General features: G+C 42.0%; 1 protein-coding gene across 4 annotated transcripts in view; it reads left to right on the top strand.

The window, feature by feature from the left end:
• Positions 1 to 26,039, top strand: part of KCTD1 (potassium channel tetramerization domain containing 1) — a 101,333-nt gene that overhangs the window by 60,404 nt on the left and 14,890 nt on the right. For all 4 annotated transcript variants that reach the window (XM_086740757.1, XM_086740755.1, XM_086740756.1 and 1 more), the window contains exon 2: positions 6,331 to 6,509. In XM_086740757.1, the coding sequence (XP_086596883.1) occupies positions 6,346 to 6,509 (164 nt within the window). In that variant the 5' untranslated portion in view covers positions 6,331 to 6,345. The remainder of the gene's footprint in view (positions 1 to 6,330; positions 6,510 to 26,039) is intronic.

Here is a 26,039-nt window from a genome sequence, read left to right as displayed (position 1 = left end):
CCACCTTTCTAAAATGCACTGCTGCATATATTTCTGCAAATAACATGGAGTGCTGTAAGCAAGGCACTTGTGGTGGGAGGAGTGAGCAACTGCTTGGTATAGTAGTAGGTCTTCTGCTGCCTTTGGGTGCCTCAGCACTCAAGAAAATCTTCCTACTTCTCAAGTTCCCCATTGTATTTGACTGCCTTACATAGGATGGTCACATGTTGACAGACATTCAGGATTTAAAATGAGGCTTTTCTTCCAGAAGTCTGAAATAATAATTCTAGTACTACCACTGAATCTCGGGGCACCTGGTATCTCGCCTTACTGTGACACTGAATTGCAACTGATAGTGTTTTGGGCCTGTTTCTCTTGTGGCACTTAAACACAATTGTTTTGGAGTTTTGCTTTATAAATGTAATTTGTAAAGCTCAGTCTCGGCAATCCTAAAGCTTGCAGCTGCGAGGGAAAGAGCAGTTGGATTATATTGATGAAAGGCAAAACACAACAGTGCAATCACCCTGTTTTTGCTGGGGAAAACGGTGCGCTATTTCTTTGTTTTGCAGACCCAGTGGCACCGGTACAGCCCAACCATGTCCTCAGAGAGCTCCCCACCATTGGTATAAGGGTGAAAAAGCAGAAGAAAGGGTGTGGATGTGCTCATGTGTGAAGACTTTTTGCTAAAGATCTGGGCAACTTTGTTGTGCTTCTGGGGTTTTTAGAGCGAAGGTGAAGAGAAGGTACCGCGATGGCATGCACGCCTTGAGAGACCAAAATGCACCCTGTGTGCTCTGAGTTGTGCACGTGGTTGACTTTGATCACCTTGCAGGGCTCTGTCTGAGGGGCCAGCCCAACCTGGTGTCATCTGTGGATGCAGCGTGCCATGGCTGTAGCTAGAGGTGTGAGGACATCGCTGTGCCCAGGATGGGACTTTCCCGTTCCAGCAGGGCAAGCACCTGGGCTTCCTGGACAGGTAGCTCTGTATCTCTACCTGCTTGCTTCACCTTCCAGAAGTGCTGTTTATACTGTACTGATATTGTTTATGTTGAATAAATGCTTTATCCAGCCTCTTTGTTGTGGTGACTGTTTTTGCTGAATTGAAAAAAAAAAGAAGTAGGGGGTACTTGTTCAAGCATTGTGGTGAGGCATGATCATTATTATTATTTTTATTATTAATCTTTAATGAAATGTTTGTTTTGAAAAAGTGCATCTTCAAAATGGGAACACTTGTGTGAAAGCCTAATCTGAGAGTCGTCCTAATATTCCTGGGACGTCCTAATGTTCCTGATGAGGGACTTGAACTGGACTCTACCGCATCCCACAAGCACTGCTAAGCATCAGTCAGCCTGCTGTTTATTTCAGAGTCTAGTGCACAGCTGTCCATGAGACTTGAGTGATTTCTGCTTTGCACTGAAGGAAAAGGGATTTGTCTCCAACTTCTGAAGTTTGTTCACTGTTTGGATTCGATCCCCAGACAGTGGGATGTTTCTGTTCAGAGGAGACTTTTCTGCTGGAGGTGGCTGATGTGGGTGTGCTAACTGCAGTTGCCAGTTGTTCCTGGGCACCAAGTTTTTTTGTCAGGAGACACGTCTCTCGTGACTTTCTGTTGTAAAAAAAAAAAAATAATAATACAGATTTGATGCTTTAGAATAAGCTACTGAATGATTATTGTTTCTAATATCTAGACTAGAAAAGACAAACTTGTCCTCACCTCCACCCAAAAAATTCAAGAGAGCTTGAAATATGTAACATTGAGTTTCTCAGTAGTGATAATTGCTTGGGCTGTGACAGGGAGCATCTGATAATTTTAGAATTTGATACAGAGGCTACAATATATTGAGTAGCATATATATCCTCCTGCTGGAGCTGGACTGACTCCCAGGGAAGATGCTGGCTATAATAACCCTAGCCAGCAATGTCTTGACCTGCAACCTAAAATGGTCCCCACAGTCCAGTGAGTCAAGTAGCTGTTTTGTACTGGAACGTCGGTCCTCCTGTGAGTGAGCTCGGCTTGTCTTGTAGTGGCATGGGTTTTGTCAAGGTTTCTGGCTTAAGAAGGGAACTGGAATGACTTTACTCAAGACCACAGGGTGTAAATAACATTTCTAAAACCACTGCTATGCTAATCACAGCAGTCTAACATGAGTGAATATTTTGAGGGGAGGAGGAAGCCTCCTGTCTCTTTGATTTTTGCACACTTAGCAGCACAGTGTAATAACTCACGTTCTTCAACTATCTCTTGTTTCTTCTACTTGCTACCAGAAGATTGACATGGTTCCTATGTTGTTGTTCTTTGCGAGACCAGTTGCACTGGTGTGCATCTCGGCCCTACAGCTACTGTGGTTTTTTTCAACCCAGATGTAAAGGCTTGTTCTTTAACAATATTCTTGAATGGAGTTGGGGAGAAGATTGTGTAGAAGAAAAAGGCTGGGAGGAGAAGAGATCTGAAAGCTTTCCTCCATGATTCGCAGTCCCCTTTGGTAGAAAGACTTCTAAATCATAAAGATTTTTGTAAATCCCAGGGATAAGGAGTTCAGGCAGGGCTGTTTCTGCTTCTGTTTAGCCTACAGGAGGGCTTGCCTGGAGCAGAAAATGAGAATCAGGTTCAGATATACTCAAAAGACCTGTGCCTATGAACTGCTCATTATTGAAAGGCTCCTTCAAATATCAGCAAGAAAGTGGAGGAGCCCCAAACTGCTCTAGTAGAGCAGTGTTTTTGTGTGCTGAACCAAAACCGAAAAGTTTTATATCACCTAAATGCCTTTAACTTGCCTAATGCACAGATTTTAGCACTTTTGAGTACATAGTTTCAGCAATAAATTCATTCTGATTAGAAATCAGGACTCTCTTTTTTAAGTTGTTGTGGGGAGAAAAAAAAAATCTTTGAGTACTAATAATGATAAATGTTTTACAGGGTATTTGAAGTATTTTGGTCCACAGGAACTGTCGTAAAACCTGGGATTTCCTGTTCTTGTTATTTTTATGTAGGGTAAATATTGAAATGTTTGAGAAGAAAAGGTACCAAGTGGAAAACGGACTGTTGAGAGATGAGGAAGGTGTCTACCCATCCAGCCTGTGCAGGCACTAACTGTGCCTTGTGTCCCACTCGTGAATAAAGTTGGTGTGGTTCCTGAGGCAGATGACCAACCTCTGTGATCTCCCGTGTGGGAACAGCCAAGGCTGGGCTATAAACCCTTCTTGGGTGCAAGTCTCACCTGCCTGACACCAAGCACACCAAGAAAGGCTTCTGAAGAGTTTTTTGATCTTTTTTTTGTCATCAGCTCTTCTAGATAGCTTGCTGGATCCCATTGAGTTTAGTTTCTATGACTCCCTCCTCTCCTCCTGTAATTATTTCTAGCAAATTATGTTTGTAATCACTTTAGGTAGTAGAAGCTTAATTTACCAGCAGTGCCTTGTTCTAAGCACTTTTTACCTAAGCTTGTTCACTTCCATGTCTGTAATAATCCAACGCAAGCAGTGTATTTCTTCAGAGAAGCTATTTGCCCCTGTGTTATCCTTTCCATAGCTGAACCAACACAGTGATTTAACTAACGCGATGATTTAACTTTCCTCTGTTAAATGTCAGACTGATCTTAATGCCATACCTGTTGGAGGGTCATCTCCTGTGCTATGGCTGTGCTAGTGGACTGTGTCACATAAAAGAAACTGGTTTTTTAAGAACCCAGTTCTGTAAATCCTACTTCTGCTTTCATTTCTCTGGGGCAATTGCAGTAGAAATACCATTGCCTAATTTCCAAGTGGTCTCCAAAACAGTCGTGAACTGGTTTTATCCGGGGAAATGTGTTCCATGAGCTAAAGCTAGAGCAAGGCTAGCATTATTGTATTTAATACCTGAACATTGAGCAGGTGGGCGTTGTTTCTTGAGGCACAATAAATGCAGCTAACTTGAAGGGGGAATGTGAAAAAGGAGGAGGGTGAAATAAGATAGCAAAAGGTTTTATTATAAAGCGGTTTTATTTTTTAGGTGTTTTAGTAGGTAAAACCTGTGTACATGGCAGCTTGATTATGTCTTGTTTTTGGAAACGGGTTCTCTTTTTCTTATTTTTTTTTGTTTGGTTTTTGGTTTGTTTTTTTTTTTGTTTTTTTGTTTTTTTTTTCCTTGTGAAATGCCCACAGTCCTTTGACCTATCTCCCATCCTGGCAGTGATGTTTATACTACGCATTCTTCCACCGTTTGATGCAGCCAGCGCTATCGCAGTTATGCTGAATGAGGTCCCAGTCTAACTACAATATTAACCCTGCAAATCTGTTCATTTTCTCCCGAGCAGCCCCAGGCAGGGTATACAGGAGAATGTGTCCAATTGAAAAACTATTACCGGCTCAGTGGTGCTGCAGTGTGCTAAATTGCAACAGGGCTGTGTTTTCCTGCCAGAGAGAATCCTGCTAAGGGAGGTGATGGTGTCTGTCTCATACAACTTACAGAATTTGTTTTTCATTTTAGTCTCAACCTTTGTTGATGATTTTATATTATTTTTTAAAACTGTTTGTCTGCTTTTGAGCACTGAAATGTGTTCCCTTCCCCACACATGCTGCTTTCCTTCTGCTCATCATCCAATGCGTCCTTCCCCCTGCCCCAGTTTGTATCACTCCTTGCCTTCTTAATTTCACCTTTCCAGTTGTTTTTAATTTTTTTCTTCATTATTTTACTAAATATCATCCTGCAGATCAGTAGCATCTTGGGTGGTGGTTGTACCACATAGCATTTATAGCAGACATTAGTTTTGCATAGCGTGTGTACCTTATTTTGTCTGGACTTGTCTTCATTGCGCTGCAGGCACCTCCTCAAGCAATTGTAGTGATTAAGCCTGGTATTTCTGCAGATTTATATTAACTTCTGCTTATGAAGAAGCAGAAGAAAACCTAACCCTCCCCCCCAACACCTAAACATGATGTTTTTCTTCATCCCCTTCGTTTTTAACAGTATTTGACCTAAGCTTGCTTTTGTGTGTGAAAGAAAATTAGTTCAGTACCTTGTGGTTTATAGATGCCTTTTTTTTACATGGATTTATTGTGCAACATTGACCCGTAAATCATTTCAGTTAGACATTTACCTGGCTTACGTTGCGTTTATGGTTTGAATCTTTTAACAGCCATGAAAAATGGAGAAATTATGTTTTCAGCAGCGAAGGACTTTGCTTGTCCAAATACCCCATAACTCTCCCTCGCAGCCATGCTCTGCTTCTGCCAGGTTTGCTGCCTGGCTCTGGGGAGATGTTTACGAGGAATCCATTACCTTTCAGGGCCAAAAGACGTGTCGAAAGAACAAAGAGAGTTTTGTGATGAAGTGTATCTGACTTCTCACTGCTTTGCTTACCTTTTAAATGTAAAACTTAGTCATTTGCAAGGGCTTTTCGTTCTCAGGGCATCCCTATAAGATTCCACCCCGTATGGAGCTTGCTTTCAGTCGCAAGCAGGGTTGTCTCAAAACCGCTCTCAAACGCATTTCTATTTTAATCCCCAACTTTGAATGCAGCCTGCCTTACTGGCTCCAGCAAATCGCCCTGCCCTGCCCCACCCGCCGCGCGCGCAGGCTGTGTCTGCTGTTTGCTGGTGTTACGTCTCTTCCTCTGTGACTAAAAGTTGGTTTCATCAGCAAAGCACCGGCTCCCGCTCCGCTCTCGGAGCTCGCCTGCCTCGGGAAGTCGCTCAGACCTGCAGCCTATGTGGGGCACGCGGGGGCTTCTGTTGCCATACATATAACTTCTTTTAAATGGAAAATGTCTTTCTCAAAGGCTGTCGATGTCCAGTGGTCTGCAGTCCATGAGCAGTTGACTAGTCCAGGTGTTTCTGCTTCTGTTTCCGTGCTATGTGATTTGGGAATTCGAGAGAAGAGTGTGCAGGATGGAGGAGTTGAGGGTTCGTATTTCTGTTCTGACTGTACGGCAGTGACGGAGGGCTTGGGAAGGAGCAGAGAGTCTACCTGGGGCCGTCTTAATGAAAGAAGATAGAAATTGTTCTTGGTCTTTCTGTCGGCAGCTCTTTCTGTCAGAGCCTTTATCAGCTCTTAAATATGAGAATGAACTTTTTTTTTTTTTTTGGTATGGATTGTCTGTCACGAGTAGTATTCAGGAATAACTTGTTTTATTGAACGTGATTTCTGCTTTGTGGGTTTTATCACTGGCTTTTGTCCCACTTTACTTATTTAAAACGGAGCCAGTTTAAGACTCTTAGAGCTGAATTGATTTTTAAAAACTGCTAAATATTTGTCTGTGCTTTAATAAGATAAAAATCATGAGCTGGGATTATGAGACAGTGCTATTGACTCAAGACTGTGGGTTTCTGTGAGGTTTTTAAGGAGATCATTAACCCAGGTCTATCTCTTCACAGGACAGTCGGCCCAATATGTCAAGACCTCTGATCACTAGATCCCCTGCATCTCCATTGAACAATCAAGGCATCCCCACTCCAGCACAGCTCACAAAATCCAACGCACCAGTTCACATTGATGTGGGTGGGCACATGTATACCAGCAGCTTGGCCACGCTTACAAAATATCCTGATTCCAGGTAACTTTAAAAAGCTTGTTCTGCATGTCTTTGGCAACTCTTTTTCTTCCATTTCATGCTTGGATGTCCTGGGGCTGTCTTAGAATGATAAATTTAGTTCCTTTTGTTTCAAAATTAAATTAGATTTCTTTGTTCATAGGAGGTTAGAGACTGACTTTTCTTTCCCTGCTCCACTGTGTTTCAGACAATAGGCACTGCTGCAAATCCCTATGCGTATGTACTGAAATGCAGTCGATGGTAAAGGGTGCTTACTTTCTGCCACCTCGAATTCTGGTTTTGTGCCAGGACACCCGTTCTGTGGTTTATTACATTCAAAGACTGTAGTGATACTGCATTTAAGTCCAAAGGTGGGGGTGTTGGGGTATTTATTTTGTTTCTTTTGGAGCAGTAACCGCTCTCGTGTACTATCAAGGTGTAATCTCAGATGTTTTACTTGAGATAAAGGCAAGGTTCTATGTAACAAAATGTAGGACAGCATTAACTGAATACTTTTTATAGAATCTTAGGACTTTTTCAAATAATTAGACTCTTAACTCTCACGTGCCTTCCTAATGAAACATTTGTAACTCTGGTGGCTTACTGGTATTAAGCAGTTAGAAATCTGCTGCATGCATGAGCAAGTGGTGTATGTAGAGTAGATGAAATAAGAGTGCAGCTGTAAGAAAACAACAGTGTATTGAACACAGTGTGTGCGGATATTACGTGGTGGTGATGGCAGATAAACACTGTAGTGATATTGCAATTCTAAGAGCTGGTTATCAGTTAGCAGGTGTTGATTGTGTCCACAGTGTTAGTTTATGTCTTGCCCTTCACTGCCTGATCCTGCTCTAGAAGGAGGATGGTGTTACCTTCATGGTCTTTCCAGGCAAAGGGAGAGTTTGAGTTTCTTGATCCCACAATGCTGACTTGCCTTTCCAAAGGGTACAAGGCACACTTCATGGGATGTGATCTTGTTCTAAGCATGGATTTCACTGGTACTATTGCCTCTGCAGCATCGCCTCCATAGTTTTAGGTGGGACTGGACTAGTGCTTCTGACACTAGCAGCTGATAGGGCTAGAGAAAGAGAACAGTAGAGACAGATGTATGAAAGAGAAACAACTGGGCACATGACCTTTCTTATGACAACCTCCTCAAGGAAGGCCAGGCAGAGGGAAATAAGACAAGCTATGCCAAAGTGCAGGCCTGCAAGGAGAGGTTGAAGCAATGCCTGGAAAAAATTGAAGTGTTCTTCAAAAACCAAATCTATCATTTTGGGGAACTTTTTTTAGGACCTCCTTGTGTTCAGCTACTGGGAGTTGTGCTTACTTAGTGTTTTTTCAGTAGTTGGATTAGTGATGGTGTCTGAAACTCCTGTCTGTGCAGTATGAGAGTCTGTGGCTATTAATACATGCAGCTTCTGTTTCCATATCAAATTCACCAGGACAGCATATTACTTTAAGTGAAGAACTACTGAAATGTTTTTCATAAGTGTGTATGGTGGCAGTGGAATTTAAACTTAATATATTCTGTGTTCAACTGAGCCATTGTAGCACTTGAAAGTGGAAGCTTTGCCTGTAGTATCAAAGCCGGTTTAATAAATTAAACATTTTATAGCTCTTCAAACATAATTGAAAGAAAACCCAAACTCTGAGTTATAGTCATTCTGTTTCAAGTCGTTCTGACATGCATTTGTGTTTCAGTTCTGACAGAAAATGTCTATTGAACCTCTTGATGAGTGAATATTTCCAGCGTAGCTGTTAAAATCTGGAATTTCCAGCCACTTCCAGAACTTGAGACATTTTTTTTTTAACATTAGCAGCTACAAAAGGGCAATTATTAAACTCATTTGAATGTCAAGACAATGGCATGAAGCAATAAGCTGACAATCACGATATAGTCATTTGGGTTTTGTCTGTGAGATTTTACCTTAATGGTTTTTTTTCCAGTGTAGGGGAGTGTGTGTGTGTATATATCTCTATATATAGATATATGGTGAGTGCTGAGTACCAATTATCAGGTAATATTTGGACCTTAATACAAATTATTCCTTGGACCCTGACCCAGTCAGTCTATATTAACAGCCTTACTTTGTTACTGTTAATTAATCCAAGGTTTAGGTCAACATTACTTGTATGTTTTCTTTTTCTACCAATATTGTGTGTATGAATGAGATCAAAACTAAGGCAGGCTCTCATAGATATCTTTGGGTGAGTTGAAGCCTCCTGAGGCTTACTGTCATATGAAGTATTGCCTTTGAAAAATAAGGCCTTGATTATCTTGCCTGAAAGAGCACTGCTCCGGGGATGAGTCAAGGCATAGGTTGCAGGCTCCAGCATCTAACAGGTTGAGACATGAAAGTCATTAGGCCTCTGACTCGTATTACATGAAGTCTAAGGGCCAGAAGCCTAAAATGAACCTTTCATCTATGGGCCAGGTACCAGAGTCATCTTTCTTTGCAAGATGGAAAGAGTGATATCCAAACTAGGAACTCTGGAATCACTGTGAGTTGCTGGTGTGAAGGAGATCTATCCTGATAGAGCAGTCTCTGCTTTGGAGCAAGGGTACTTTTTCTTCTCCTTTTGGGTTCAATAGCATCTCGTCTTGTGCCTCTCTGTTTTTTAACTTCTTGGACAGTAGAGTAGGAATTGGAAAGAGTTCCTTAAATGATACCAGGTAAAGACTTGTAGCTTGCAGGGATCATTTTCCATAATTCCTCTGATAGATCCCCTAAACTGGTTTGTGACTTGGCATGTAAAATGCCCACCAACAAGTATCCATTCATTCCTCCAAAGAAACCCAGGTGAGGCTATAGAAGCATCTTACCTACTGATGCTGAGTCCCTGCCCTTTGCTATGGAAAGACCATTGAGGGCTTCTCTCAAATGCTCTTGTGATTGAAGAACCCAAGGAATCACAGAGTCTATCTGTGTTTTGGCCAAAAACTGACACAGTGAAGCAATCCAACAGACAAGCTGCTTAACTAATAGATGGTTTGAATTGAGTAATCCTAGAATTTAAATTCTGAAGTTGAAATAATGCTAAAAAAAACCCCCAAAATTCATTAAAAACCCAACAGCATAGAATTCAAAGGGGCCTAGTTATATTCCAGACCAGGGAGAACCTGCTGTTTTCACAAGGAAGATCCCATATGATTATTTTATCTCATCAGCAGGCTTCAGGTTCTCCCAAGCCGCCAGTGAGACCATGCCTCAGATATGATCTCATGCAGCTGAGTAATACAATTTGCCAGACTAAGGCTTCAAGAAAAGATGATTTGAATCAGTATATCTACCAAGAAGACCTAACATAAGGCCAATCTGCTGAAAGAAATGGCAATTTTCTTTAAATGCCTGAGGAGGGGGCAGGTGTCCTTTTGTGCAGCTCCCTCCACTAAGACTGTAGACCTTGATGCATTCACCCATATGCAGATTGTTCCTTCTGTTTCTCAGTTGTCAACTAATAGTTAGTCATATGTCCATGTGAATCGACTGAACAAATTGTTTGTATTCTGTGAGGAGTTTTGTGATTTTGGAATTTGTTCTGTTTTGAAATAGATCATGCCTTCCTCTTCTCAACAACCTTTAGTTTACTTTAAGTTGCCAGATCTGCAGGATGATACCTGGCAACAGAAAGTTATGTATTAAAGATTTGGGTGCACAAATTTTTATTATTATTTTGGTTTTGCAAATTATGATTTATTTTTTTTAAAAAAAAAAAAAAAGGTTTGCTTTTCACCACCCAGAAAAAGCCTCAATTTTTTTTATTCCAGGGAAGATGGATACAAGATGAGGATCTGCTAAAGGAGCCTTTCTCTCCTGAGAGCTGAGGCACATGCATGCTGTCCCGTTATTCCTTATGATCACCAAAGAGTCTGTGGAAAATGGGTTGAGGTTTTAGGGTTTATGATTGTAAGTAGAGGAAGCACAGACCTGGTGTTTGAACCTGAGCAGCCTACTCTCCTTCTTTCAGTACATTATCATGTGGCAGTAGGATCAAACCCTTTACTTGGAGCTGGCATTCCTACATCTCTCAACCTTAATGCTGTCTGTATGTTATCTACCAAAAGTTATTGTGCACCAGGCTAAGATTACCTCAACTGACTATCAGAACTAAATGGGAAGATGTTTAACTTTTATCACATGAGTATTCGTTGTCTGATATCTCTGATATCAGCAATATCAGCAGTGTTGTCTATCTCATAGATTCAAATCATCTGGACTTCTAATTAGTTCTGTCCAAGTAATCTGGTGCAAATATTTGCGTAACACCATGGCACTGGATTGCCACATCCTGTATTCCCACCATAGAATGAGAAGCTTTCATTAAAAACCTTGTATTTATTTCTTTGTGGAATCTTTTGGGTTATCTGTTTGCATTGCTGCATCTCCTATCTTCAGTTACTCCCTGCATATGAAGATGGATTCTTCTTATATGATGTTTCACAATACTTCCAAATTTCTGCCCAGGGCTGTTTCAGGTTTTCATAGGAACCAATCCATTTGTGTCCCAGTTTTCTTACCCAATCTTCACTCTCAGCCCTTAGGGAAATTAAATTTCACACACTTGGATCCAGTTAGGACACTGGAATTTTTTTGGTTGCTAAGAGTTTCTTTTTCATCAAGAGCCCAAAATTCCTTAGAAGAATGCCCAGACTGTCCTTGGCCTTTTCTGACAGTTTGCGAGCAAGCCTTGGTGGACCTCCAAGGACATGCTATGAATTAGGCAGGTTAGCACTGTTTACCTGTTTCACAGCTTTGGCAGTTTCTGTTGTCTGTAAACTGTGCCCAGTTCCAGAATAAGTCAGCGACGTGGCTCTTGGTTCAAACTTATACAGGTTGCAACACCATGCTGGAAACTTCTGGTTTTGTACATCTGTTATGGTTGAGGGTGTTCTGCACTCTGTGTAGGGCTCCCTCTGTAATGTCTCCATAAGAGCAGCCCCATGACATATTTCCTACTCATCTTGGATAGTACTTCTCAAACTGCTGCCATGTGATGCTAATTATTTAAATAAATTAATCCAAAGTTTTCTAACCAATGAGCATGTGGAGATTTGTTTAAAGTAAATACTAATCGAGTAGGTGTTATACATCTTTATTTCCACTCTCCTTATTTGAATTAATCTTCCTGAAAGGCACTTCTCTATCTGTGGAGGTATTTGCTGGTGCTCCTTCTAGAGTAGCAGCATCAAAGCCCAATGAGGTAGTTATTCTTAAATAACCATAGCACTACAGTAGCTAAAAACAACAGCAGGCTTGCGCTTCTTGAGAACAAACATTGTGTTGCAAGTTGTAAAGAGCAAGCTTCCCTGAGAGTTTCCAGTATTGCCATACACTAGGCTCAGCCAGCTGTGTTAGTGTGAGTGGTCCAGGTTGCAGGTTTTTATATTTTGTAACATTCTCGGCACGGGGGAATAGGGAGAAGAAGTTGGCAGAGGCTCAGTTTAATCTTTATTACTTATCCTGGCTTACTCATCTAGTTGTTCACGTCTTATATTTCATCATTTGATTGCTGCATGGTCTTGTGGCAAGGGGAAGGGAGGGCTTGAGACTCGGAAATACATTGACTCTCTCACTGGCCCGTTCTGCGACCCAAGAAAACTGATTTAACTTTGAGCTTTGGTTGCTTCCTACCAAGGATAACAAAAAAGCAATTTGTAAAATGCTTTGGGAAGATAATTGAAAGTGTAAAAGATTACTATCTCTAAGTGTAAATATTTATAGATGCCAGCAACTGAGATGGAAACAGTTGATGATGTTGGTATCATCAGTAGCATGTATGAAGTATGTAAAGAAGGAAATGTTGATTCACGAGGACCAGACTCGGTATGGTTAGGCAGTACAGTTGTTCCGGTTGGTGTAACCACACATACAAACTTGGGGGGGAAATAGAAACAGAACTGTGAATGAAGGTGTACTTTGTGCCTGTTTCAGAGAATTTACACAACTGATACTGTAAAGAGAAATCTTGCATAACACACATCTGTCAATAAAGAGCTCAGAGGTATATTTTCTGGTCCTGGCTGAACCAAGATTAATTGTATCTCTAGGTGTGTATATTGAACTCAGGGAATATATTGACCCCATTTTGCCTCAATTAATGATCACCACAGGTCAGTCATCACTGTCGCCTCAGTAGAAGTGAATATTTCTGAATCTTACTCCTGTAGTATGTCTAACTTGCAAGGTCAGCAAGTTGTTGCTGTTGCTTGTGGCTGGTGACTATGTGAAAGAAACAGCACAATCATATTAGCAGGTTCTCCCATCATGTGGTCAGTAGTAACTGCTGGTGAGTCATCACTGAAAGGGCCCATGGAGTTGATGTCTTCCTGTTCTAAGTGTCAGTAAAAGTGGGTTTGTGTGTTATTTATTTGAAGGATAAAAAGGAGTGTTTTCTATTTGTTTAATGCTTTTGCACTCAAATGTGTAAAATGATAGCAAAATCAAGAGAGTGGATTGTTAGAGTGCTCTTTGCACATACACAGACCCAAAGAAAATAGATGTGCTGAAGTCTGCAGGGGTTCATGCCATGCTTAACTATGGCTGGATGGCTATGACAATGTGGATGGAAATATTTAGGGGAATAAATTTCTACATTCAGAAGTGTTAAAAATGTAAAGGCTTCAACTCCTTGTTTCTGAGGCTAGTAGTCCTCTGAAATAACAAACAATTTTCTTGAGGGGAAAGAAGAAAATCCATATCCATATTGTCAGTATGGCTCATAGATCCCTTTCCCAGTAGGCTTGTGTGAGGTTGTATGGGTTGGATCAACCTGTAAGTTGGGGAGAGGAGAGGTTGTCAATAACTAGTTGAAGGGTCTGTGCTCTGAGAAATCTTTTAATGGCAAAGGCTGCTTGATATCAGCTCCACGGATGGAAATTTGTAGTGAGGAACAGTTTGTTATTGTGGTGTTTGCACTTTTCTACCCAGTTGCATGACTTCATAAACCAGGCTGAAGGCACCTAAGCAGTATTTCTCATTCTAACCCACCAAGAAGATACTTGAGAAGAAAAAAAGGAGTGCTGGGTTTATGGGTCTTGCTGATCCGATAAGGAAAAGCCCGTTAGAAACCGAGGTGGCACTGAAGTATTCTGCTTATCTGTTACTCCTGATAGAGTCCGGGCTTGAACCATAGTCTTGAAGTTCCGTGGTTTGTTTTGCCTTTTGCTGTACTCAGTTCTTGCACTCAGGAACCTCTGTATGTTAGCACTAGGTTCTCATCCTGCTCCTGCATGAACTGTTTGTGCTTCATTGGTCTTCCGTAAACAGCAATGCAGTTGCTAAGCAAATTGGCATCTAGTACATAAGTAATTGCAGAAGTAAACATTTGGCTACCAGTTTTACTGTCAACACCCGGCCACCTTTTGGGTGTGTTTGGAGCTTTAGGATATAGATTCCAATTTCTGGCTTACTTCTGTCTGGTAATGATCAACTTCCTGGCTGGGTTTCACATATACAAAACATTTTGCCATCTGGGAATATCTTTGCAAAGGTTGCACAGGAACTGGTGAAAACGTCTTAGGACCCAATGGTTACCTGGACTCATTTTAATGCAAATAACACATAAATGCTGTGTTGGCCGGGGGAACGTCATCAGTTCTTGTTACATGGTTGTGTCCTCTAACTTAACTGGTTTGCCATTTATTCAAATATGTTCATGCCATAACCTGACAACTGTCATCTGGCAAGCTTTATTTCTCCTTTATCATTTGTTCTCAATCTTTCCTTTTTCTTAGTCTACAGCTCTCAGGATGTTGCTGTCTCTGACGCCTGCCCTTCAGTATCTTTCTTCTGTCCTTATTCTGCTCTGAGCATCAACCCTACTTCTATCATCTGAATTCCCTCATTGCTTTGTCTTAATTTCTTTTTCATCTACACTTATCTATCTCTGTTGGAAGGAGTCGGAGCTCACAAAGGTCACAAGTGATCTTTACCTGATCAGATCAAGGCACATTGCTTGCCCCTTTCTCCTCACACATCCTTGTTTTTCTGGTTTTTATTAATGGTGAGCTTCCTTTGAGCAGTTAAGCAGCCGGCATATTTTATGGATATCACAGATGATACTTTCACACTTAGTGATATCAGCTGGAACAATGCTCTGAGACTCATTGATATTAATCTCTTTCACGGAGTCTTTGAATGGGTAATAAAAATAAACTACATCCAACTGTGATGTGTACGTTAGCTTGGATCTGTAGGACTCTTCCAGCACAGTTGTCTCTACACCTCATTTGGACAATTTTCTAGGCACTTCCAAGGCACTTTCTGCCTGCTTCAGAGAACCAAGGGGCTCCTGCAACAGTTCGAAAGCATTTAAGCTGAGCTTGTAGCTACTTCTTGTGGCATGCTTTGTAGGGGCATGCTTTTAGGAAAGCAGTGGGCTCACGGTCACATTCCCACCCAGTCCTTTCGCTTTGCGGTGCTGTGTGCGTAGACACTTGGGCTAGCTCAGGTGCTCAAAGCAATATAGCGCAGTGCTCCACCTGGACTCGTTTATCCTGCTTCCAGCTAACTCAGCTGTGCCGCGTCTGGTACCCAAGCTAATTACTGAAGCCCTATCTCTTATATTTTTACACACCGCTGCATTTTGCAGAACAGGCACTCGTTGAAGGAGGGAAATGCTGGCAATTCAGTTTCCGTGAATAAAAAACTTTCAGTTTGTGAAGGATTAAAAAAGGTGAAAGGGGAGAGTAATAGAAAGATGCGGGGGTTTTGTTCGTAAGATGAGATGGTTGAGCATAGCAGTATTAAATGCAATGGGGTATGGTTCAGTAGTTCATCAAATTATAAAGATAAAGATTAATTCTACCTCTTAGACCCCAGTGGGATTTTCATGTTAAAATGTGACATGCCTGTCAGTCAAATGGTAGACATAATTGTTCTTTAAGTGACCTGTTAAAATCCCATTCCTTTTAATTAAGAATTGTGTTCTCGCCCGGGCCATATTTGAAGGGTAAGAGCTCTTTTCATACGAGGCGCGTTGCAGGCAGGGAGCTGTGACAAGCTGTGTGGCACACGTGTGAAACGGGAGGAGTGATTGAAGTCCCAGTACAGCAACGTGTGGCTTGCCTTCGGCTCCTGCCGGCACGGAGGGAGACGGAGGGATAAGCAGCATCTCCCAGGACCACACCCAAACTCTTGGCATTCCTTGCCTAAGAAGCTGCTTGTAGTTACTTACTGTGCCGTAGAAAGTTACAATACACAGTATTTGCTGTAAGTGTGTCACTTCAGAGCAAATGATGGATTACGTCCTTCCACACCCCAAAAGTGTTCTCTGTGCTGTAATTAAAAAATAAATGTTGCAATATTGAATTGGAAATATTTTCTACCATACAATGAATTTGTTTTGTTAGGTTGCCTGGATGTAATTGCAACAATGTCAGTATATTAAACGCTTGTCACGGGGTAATGGTTTCCTGCCACTACACCAGTGCCAAGGACTGCTTTTCTTAGCAGCTCTATTGCTGTTTATCTCCATCGGCAGCAGTGATTATTTCACTTCTGCAAAATATATTTTTTTTTCTTTGTTGTTCGTATGCATACTATAAATTATAGTTCTGTGCGAATGCTAACCACAAACCCTAAACAGTGGGAAGCCCTGCCGTGCCAGAGAGCAGCTCTGCTGGGAGCTGGTTTCAGGTTTGCCCAAACTTGTCGGTGATCCGAGGGGAAGAAGGCGTTCCAAACCATGAAGGTCTGCGGGGCCCCTTCTACCCATCTGAAAATTGATCCCTCTTAAACAGTTTAGAGGGCCCTCAGGGTCTTACAGCTTACATAAAAAATGAAAGCCCTTCCTGTCTTAGAGCGGCACAAGCAGTCAATACAAAAGAGAAAAATGATCTTTTAAGTGTATCCCATTGAATCCATTATCTCGAGGGCCCGAGTGTGATGCTTCATCAAAACATCATCGTCTCGGTGATACATGGGGGTGGGGGTGAAGGATTTCAGAGAAAATGCTGCAGTACTCTCAGTGCCACAGGACAGGCTAAATATGATACAAGCCAGAAAATGAGAGCTGCAGAAAAACTGATGTCTTCCTTCTTACAACAAATTGAATTCATATTTTACATGTTTGAAACAAGCAAATTGTTCAGGAAAAGTTTTGAATGTTTCTTTTGTAGGTATGAAAGTCCTATTGGGCATCTCATACAATGATTGCTTTGCTTTCCATTAGAATACAAACTTTCAGATTTTGGGGTTTTTTTTTGCATTACAATGGTTAAGAAAATAAGGGAGGAAAGAAAAATCAGTGTTTATACCATCAGTGCATTCTAGCCTTGGTTTGGGAGGTTTTGAAAGGGTTGGAATGCTCCATCATGAGCTGAGTTAGTGTCGAATTTCTGGTTCTTGTGAGCAAGTGTCAGAACCGTTAGTTTTTAAACACTGAAGCTTTAAGTCTTTTGCATGCCTGTATTAATGATTCATATGTTTCTCTTAGACTAGCATGAAAGGAAAATCTTTTATTTCTGCTGTTCTGGCTTTGCAGAGTTTACCTAGTAGCATAATGGTGTTTTTTACCAGATTATATGATTGGGAACTGATCTTTTGCTGATGATGTTTTCTTACTGCAAAGAATAAGGATGTTGCTCTCTGGTAGATTATATGCAATAAAACAGAGAAGAAATCAGTTTTGTTTACAATAGCCAATAGTATCAATAATTCAGAAGTGCTATTGAAAAAAATGTATTTTTGGAGGGCAAAGGAAGGAATGAAGAAGCATGATTTTTTAATGCAACAGAGTTGTCAAATGCACATCCTTTGGGGTGTCCTTCATTTCCTTTGGTGAAAGGTTTGCTTAAATAAACTGAGCAGGAGGCAGCGGGTGTGTGCCTTTGCACAACAACATACACCCAGGTGCTTTGTTGGCCAGGGTGATCCTAAAGGCAGAGCGCTGTCAACATTCCTAATTGGTTATTACCCAATAACACACACCCTCCAGTGTCTTGGGACTACAAAACACTTTTTACCTAGCCTTCCTACATGAATAATGAAGCACTTCAAAATATTCATCCAATTATAGCCAGCCTCTCTCTTGACTAAGGGTTGCCAAATGCAATTGGACATACTTCTGACATAGAATTTCAGGCTATATCTGTGTTGGAAGGGTTTTGTCATAATTCTTGACTTCTGGCGAGAGATTAGATAACACCGTGATGGTAATTTCTCCAACCTCAAAAGCTATTGTTTACTCACTTTTGCTATTAAATCTGAGTTTACTAGCAGTATAATTTCAGAGATTTAGAAAAATGTCTCTTTTAAAAAAAAAATTATTCTATACTTGGAGCGTGTCATATGAAACTGCTCATGTTCCATTTGAAACAAGATGTGCTTGTTCTCCATGTGCTGTGGATACAACTGCATATGACTGAAGTCACCATCAAGCCTAAGAAAAGCAGATAGTTACATATATACTTTTCAAACATGTAGACTGTATTTTCCTCTTCTATTTTTTCATAACATTTTACTGCCCATCAGGATTGGCTCCTGATATGCCACTGACTGACTTTTAAATAGGTTTTTCTCATGTCTTGCTAACATTTTCAAAACAATGCCTTCATCTTTTGCAGAATATTAAGGTTTAATTTTACTTTACTAGCTTCTCCTGTGAATAAGCTCCCCTGAACCTTAATCTTGCCTCTGGCCTTCCAAAACCTGGCAAAGGTGTTGTGCCATACCCATGCTCATGGCAGTTCCCAGCCCCACTGCTGTAACGCTGTAGGGAGTCACGTTGGCTCCAGTGTGCTGCCGCAGAGGAAAGCCCCATGACAGCGTCCATCTGTTTGGTGCAAAGGAGATACCTGAGTAGGGAAGAGGTGGTAAATGTTATCCTAGGAAGATGTAAACTGGGGGAATGGTGGCAGGAAAGATGCCTCCCTGTTTGTATTTCCCCCATGGAAGAACTCACTCATGGGAAAGAGAGAGGAGAAAAACTGTTGTTTTTCTGTGGCTGAAGCGTATTTGGAGGCTTCACTTTTTATCAGGCATTCTCATTTACCCAATTTCTAATATTGCTGTCTCATAGAGCTGGGCCTTGGGCCATGCCTTCATACCAGCCTTTTCTTGCTTAGTAGCTAACCCCGATAAACTCTTCAGCAGACCTACAATTGTGCTTTCCTGCTTCTGCTTTGGATTAATGGTGTAGTTCTCTGAAATGGAATGGATGCTGCTCTCTGGACCACAGAGGTCCAGTTCCAGGTGAGCATTTAATTCCTTGCTTGGGAAGTAGAAATAAAAGCCCTGATCAGGTATATTTCATGCTTCTCTCTTAAGCAGGTTGCCCAGAAAGGTGGTGGAGGCCCCATCCCTGGAAACGTTCAAGGCCAGGCTGGATGAGGCTCTGAGCAACCTGATCTAGTTGGGGATGTCCCTGCTCCTTGTAGGGTGGTTGGACTAGATGACCTTTGAAGGTCCCTTCCAACTCTAACCATTCTATGATTCTGTGATTCTCTCTTTGGTAGGGTCAACAAAAGGAAGGGTGAAAAGGATGCTTCTGGAAGTTGCTGCTTGTCTGGTGTTATTACAAGGTACAAAGCATTGGTTTGAAAATAGAAACAGCTGGTATGGCTGTGACTTTCAATAGCATTTAGCTTCCACAAGGGTCACTTTATTTCCTATTAATATGTTAAGTATCTAAATCAGAGGTGTGAGTCCTTCTTCCTTCTCTTCTTTAATGAAGTCCTGAAAAGCTGACAAACATGCAGGGCCCTAGGAGTGATGACAAACATGTAACAAGCTTCTGTACCATGCAAAAAACATAAAGCCACTAGTGCAGTTCTCATTCAAAGAAGAAAATTAGTCATGTTTTCTCCAAACGTGTCCCTGAGCCTGCAGAAGCTTTGCCAAGCTGTGCCGTGTTGTTCCCCATGGGGGCAGCTTGGCCACGGCTCCTCCGGGAGTGTTTCTTCCCGGGGCCCTTACTGTTGTTATGAAAGACAGCAGGAAGGGCTCTGTCCCTTGGCCTTGCATGCCTGAATATTTTTCTTTGCAGCATGTTTCTGCTGGGAAAAGTGAGGGTTGATGAAAGCTTTATCAGCTGGAAATTGCAGAGGCTGCAGGCAGAACAGAATATATGGGGTGAGGTCCCCAAAAAAAACAGGGTCAGTGAAATCTGGTCCCGATAAAAGGTGGGTTTGTTGTAGGATGTTGCTGACTAAATGTATGTATGAAATGAGAGCACATCCATCATAGTGCAGAGAGTTTATTTTCCTTCTTGCTGTCCTAATATTATTCTGCCCTAGTAACAAAACACTTGCAGCGGCACGGTGGGGCGGTGAGGGAGCGAGGTGGGAGGGTGGGTAGCACAAGGTCCTCCTGGTAAGAGGTGACTCTGCACGGTTCAGCTGGTGGGAATGCATTTCTGTCTGCTTTCCCTGCTTCAGAGGCTTGTCTGAGTGTCCAGTGATAATAAATAATAAGCCAAAATTAGATGTGGAATTTAATTTTGCCCGTGTTCGCAGACTCTAAGGAGCAAACATGTCTTGTCTGACTTTGATCCTGCAAAGAAGCCTGAGCTGCTATCTGCAGTCACACAGTGGCTGTTTCCATACCCCTCAGTATTGTTTAGCAGAGGATTTTCCATAAAGATCAACCAGCCCTTGAAGCGTAGTGGAGAAATACCTCTTCCTTTTGACAATCAATCATGAGGCCTGAAGTCTTAGTCAACACTTCTCCCTGATCCCTGCAAAGCCGTCGCTAACTGCCTTTGCATTAACGGCATAGACATGGCAGACTCCTTCCTCCCTTCCAGCAGTTTAAATCCCCAGGGCATGTCCCTGCCAGAGGTCTTTTACCATCAAAGCAGGTAGGTATTGGCCAGCAGCAATCTGATGCAGCAAAGATCACTCCTGTGCTTGCACTGCTGGAGCTCCACATGAGCTACTGGATGCAGGGATGGAGCGGGGCTTATGGGCGCAGTGGGGTTTGGGGGAGGGATCTGGCAGGGGAAGCTGCAAGCAAATCTCAGTCCTCTTGCTGCTTTTCTGTTGACTGTATCACTGCAATATCACTCGTAATAGGACAGAGCCCAATTTGACCTCATGTGCCTTTTCACTCCTGTTAAAACCCCTTATGAAGCTGGTGCTTAGCGACAGGTTCTGCCTTCATAACCGGCACCCAGGTCCAATTTGCCTCCTGTGATGTTTTGGGATGGGGTTTTTTTTTTGTTGTTGGCATCGTGCAATCTTCCCTTTTGAGGGAAGAAAAGATGTGCAAAAGTGAATGGCTGAGAACTGCACCATAGGTTTTCTCCACAGAGGTCTGCTTGGTTAAGGCAAATAAATACGGACTTTTGTGCATGTGGTGGCTAGCAAGAGAATACAGTTTGATGGTCTGGCTTCATAGTCAGAGTTGGTTGTTTTAAGATGTTATCTCTCTCCAGACCCCTTCCTTTCATTGTGCTAATTGACTTCTGCCTGCCTCTAAACTCCCAAAAAGTAATTTTTCTTTGAATGTAATAGAAAATAATCAGAATAATGCCATTGCTCCAAACTGCTTATTGCAACACCAGTGGTTCTGCAGAGGTAGGGGTGGAGAGCTTTGATAAAACAGTGCAGCTCTTGATTACTTCAAACTATTTTCAAGCTTCTGCACCTTTCGATAATGTGGTTCTGTAGATCTCCTGTAAAGATAGTAGAAAACAATTATATCTATGCCTTGTGGTGATGCAAGAGAAAAAAAATCAGAAATCTGCCAAAACACCTGCATTGCTGCTAAATTAAAATTTTATTACATTCAGATCTAGAGCAAAAACTATTGGTATTAAGTAGCTAAACAAGTGGAGAGGGTAATGCAAGGTTGTTGTAACATGTTTTATTTTCAGTAAGCACAGAGAGAAAAAGGAATTTTTGAAACAATTTTCTGTCCCTGAAAAAGCCTGTATCAGTACTTGCATTATTCTAAAAAACTGTAGTTCTGAAATTCAGGAATTTTCTCACTAAATTGTTAGCTTTTATTCTTCTTCTTGTTGATAAAGAAGTCATAGCCTTTTGGCATACATACATACATACCTGTGTTGGTTGTTGGTAATTTCTTTTGCAGTTCCACTCATTAGTGCAAGGTCCAACTTAATCTATTGATAGGGAAGTTGTGCAGTGTCTGGGGACAAGGGCAGATGCAGTATAGAAAGACTCATAGACAATGACTTTTTTTTTCCTTTTTTAATCCAACTGTAGTTAAATTTGGTTTTGTCTTTTTAGAGAAAGGTTTCAAAGTTAAGTGAATGAAACAATGAAAACAAAACTCAAGCAGTAGGCTGTTCCATCATCATCTTTCTGCTAGTTTAAAAGCATTGCTCAGCTTGGTAGGCTGGGCTGGGCTGCCCTCCATAGATGCCTGCATCTTGTCCGTTGGCTGTAGCTCAATCCTAAAGTCAGCTTGCTTCACCACCCTGCTAAAATACTTGGGACTGACTGTCTGCATTTAAGGAATGGGAATCCTAATACACTTGCAGTGTCTTACAACTTCCAGTGGTACTCTTCTGTATTTCCTCTGGTAAACCTGCATCTCAGGAAGACACTAAGAAGTCTGCTCTTTGATGTCATGGTATCCTACATTTCAGGGTAAAATAGTGCTTGGATTAAAAATGTTACAAATTCCTACACATTTTAGGACCAGTGCAAACTATTGCTCACAATTTTGTATCATATACATTTGTTGGGTTTTTATTTAATAAAACCTGGTGTTCTCTTGAAATTAGTATCTAGGAAGAATAGTCTTAAACTGTGCTTAGAATATGGACGTGGACCAGCTGGAGAGGGTCCAGAGGAGGGCCACGGAGATGATCAGAGGGTTGGAGCACCTCTCCTATGAGGACAGGCTGAGAGAGTTGAGGCTGTTCAGCCTGGAGAAGAGGAGACTCCAGGGAGACCTTATTAGGGGTCTTCCAGTACCTGAAGGGGGCCCACAGGAGGACAAAGTCTTCAGTAGGGCCTGTTGTGACAGGACTAGGGGTAATGGTTTTAAAATAGAGGGAGGTAGATTTAGATTAGATATTAGGAAAAAGTTTTTTACAATGAGGGTGGTAGAACACTGGAACAGGTTGCCCAGAGAGGTGGTGGAAGCCCCATCCCTGGAAACGTTCAAGGCCAGGTTGGTTGAGGCTCTGAGCAACCTGATCTAGTCGAAGAGGCCCCTGCTTCTTGCAGGGGCGTTGGACTAAATGACCTTTGAAGGTCCCTTCCAATTCAAACCATTCTATGATTCTATGGTTCTATATGGATTTCAGTACAGTTAGTTTATGGTCATTTTGTGAGTGGGGTGTGTTTGCCTTAACACGAGCAGCTACTGCCCATGCACGGCTCCTGCCTGGACTCTTGTGGCTGTTCCAGGAGGGCACAAGTCTTCAATAGTGTCCCTGTGCCAGCCCCCAGCCCTTTCGGAGTCCCGGAGATGCCCTAGAGCATCCCACGTGGCACTGGACACCTGTGTTTAGGCAGCTGAATCACATCCTGGGTGTCATGTAATAAAGGCACCATGATGTAACATTTAGTTTTCCATGTGGTATTTTTGAGGGTTTCACTGGCTGCTTTTATAGTGTCTGTTTTCACCTGTGTAGATTAATTATTCCTTACACCACTAATTATGGGTCTGTATTGCTTCTGTACTGTATCTCAGTTCTCTTCCTTTCTTCTCTCTCTGCCTCCTCCACAGAAATACATCTGACATACTCTTGGGTTTGGTATGGCTGCAGGGATGATTACACCATGACAGCGTCTAATTTAATAAACAATAAAGCCACTGTTTTGTATATGTAAATTTTGCCAATGGAAATAATGTTATCTGTGTGTTTTTTATTACCACCACTACCAGCAGAATGTGCAGGTGTGGCTTTGGCATTTCTAACCTATGCGTTAAGCATTATTTATTGCTCAGAGCCACTATCCGAGCTGTTTTAGGTGGTCTTTCCTGTCCTCTTAACTGATTAGCACACAGGTTTGTATGAACTGATTTGGTTAATGGTGTGATTTTCCTACTTGAAGTGCTTAAATCATTTCAACCTCTAGCATGGAAGCAGTTAAACATGTAAATGTATGGGAGTGAGTTATATGGGTATCAACACGTCCCTCTTTGTAGGCACATGTGTATGTCCACACTAGGAATCACAGCAATGCAATTGTGATGTATATAAGCTAGAATTAATCAAAACAAGAGCAGCATATGGTCCTGTGTTCCTCACACAAAGTTCTGTGCTCGTAACACCCACATCTTCGTTACCTCTGTTGTGTATGCTCTCATGCTATCTGAATTGCCTTTCTCAAAGAATTTATAATCTAGGATGTTAGCCTGGAAGTACCATATTTGGTCTAGGTGGAGGAATCTGTGAGGAGATAAGCTAAGTAGTAAAGCAAAACACAAATGTTTGAGAGAAGTATAATAAAAATGTTATTGCGTAGCTGGCCTTGCAGCTTCTTTCATTGCAATTAAAGTCAGCTTTATAGGAAAAGAACATTATTAGGGCAGCCAGGGCGAACTTAGTTTGTCATCTTCATGATGTATGTGTAGTAATACCATCTCCAATACTTGATTGTCTGCTGCTGTACACAGAGAAATGTGGTGCTTAATTAATAAACAGGTCATCAGCATCTCTTGTTCCTCCTCAGTTCAGCATGTGTCCTTGGGCTGTATTTTCTGTGCGTTATTTGAATCCTGTTCTGAAGAGTCATTCTTGCATGCTTTCTTTGCAGCATTCTTTAGTCTAGTACCTTCTTGCTTCACTCAAAGGAGCTCAAAAAAATAAGGCAGGCATACTTAGTGGTCACATCGTGCAGGAAATCTGACACACTGTTGTGGTTTAACCCCAGCCAGCAACTAAGCCCCACAGAGCCGCTCGCTCACTCCTCCCCAGTCAGATGGGAGAGAGAATTCAAAGAGTAAAAGTGAGAAGACTCGTGGGTTAAGGTAAAGACAGTTTAATAAATAAAGCAAAAACTGTGTATACAAGCAAAGCAAAACAAGGAATTCATTCACTACTTCCCATCAGCAGGCAGCTGTTCAGCCATCTCCAGGAAAGCAGGGCTCCATCATGTGTAACAGTTACCTGGGAAGACAAACACCATCACTCCGAATGTCCCCCTCTTCCTCCTTCCTCTTTCCCCAGTTTTATATGCTGAGTATGATGTCATATGGTATAGGATATCGTTGGTTTTTTTCAGTTGGGGTCAGCTGTCCTGGCTCTGTTCCCTCCTAGCTTCTTGTGCACCCCCACCCTGCTCAATGGTGGAGTAGGATGAGAAGCAAAAAAGGCCTTGACTCTGTGTAAGCACTGCTCAGCAGTAGCTACAGCTTCTCTGTATTCTCAACACTGTTTCCAGGACAAATCCAAACAAGCCCCATACTAGCTGATATGAAGCAAATTGACTCTATCCCAACCAAAACCAACACACACACTTGGACAGAGTTAATTTCTCCAGGGCAGGCCCCATGTGCCTTACCTGCGTTCCCTTCCTGCAACCCCTTCCCCATCCATTAGACCTTCTCCTACTCTTCCAACAGATGATGCAGGGGTCCCATGGGCAACAGTCCGCTACGCTCTACAACCCTGGCTTCTCCCCACGTTGCATGTTGCCTGGATTGAGGGTGCTATGGGAAAACAGTAGGTCATCAAAGACTAAGTCTAAAGTGCAGAGGAAAGTTTGCAAATGAAATTTGCAGGAGCATCTCTAATATTTGACATAGGTTGTGAAGCTTGTTTTGACTACCTTAATAACATTCTTTGTATGTGTGTATATATATATTTTTCCCTTTGTTTCTTCTTGTAAGGCTTTAAAAAAGCAGGCTGAATATCCTTTCTGCCTTCCTTGGCAAATCTGTCTTGTGACAGTCCGAGCCCAAGTTCAGCAGCAGGCCTGAAACCTGTTAATCTGTTTTGCAGGCTTCTGCTGCACAGGCTAGCAGTAGCAAATTGTTGTCCTCTGCATGAACTGCACTTGAGAAGGATGTTAGAACTTTGCAAGTGACTTTCATGGTTATTTATTGAGAGCAGAGGAGTAAGGATGTTTGAAAATACTTTATTCCATTCTGGGCTCTAGAGGAGGGTGTTTTCTGGGGACACAGGCTCACCATGGTTAACAGCGAAAAGTTTTAGATGTGCTTTCTCTCTCTAAGTTTTGTTCATTTATGAGAAGCTTTTACTTAGGCTTTAATGTGGACGTGGCCTTTTTCTCTCTTGAGAAGCCATCCCCGTAGGATCCCCCGTACGACACGCAGAGGTTAGTTGTACAGTCTCTTGCCTTTGTGGGCTGCAACGCCAAGGGAGTTTGTGCAACGCTGGCAAAGGGAAGGGCAAGCGTGTTCATCCTGTCTATGGAAACGTGTTGTCCTTTCTCTTCGAGGAGGCAGCAGGTAACAAAACAACATAGACAGGATTTCTGGCTAAGTAGCCAAAGTTTTGAAGATCTTGGAAAGCTTAATTCGTTACAGCTGCATTGAGGTAACTGTTGTTTACAGGGGCATGGGCTCCAGGCATATGAAATGCGATGCCTGGTTGCCAAAGTAACATTCTGGAAAGGGGCAGAGTTAGCAATTCCATAGCACTTCTTATGTAGCGTATACGTGC

This window comes from Chlamydotis macqueenii, chromosome 2, assembly GCF_036417535.1.
Source record: "Chlamydotis macqueenii isolate bChlMac1 chromosome 2, bChlMac1.mat, whole genome shotgun sequence".
Classification (NCBI taxonomy): domain Eukaryota; kingdom Metazoa; phylum Chordata; class Aves; order Otidiformes; family Otididae; genus Chlamydotis; species Chlamydotis macqueenii.
Note: the sequence above shows the minus strand (reverse complement) of the source record. Positions and strands in the feature narration are given on the sequence as shown.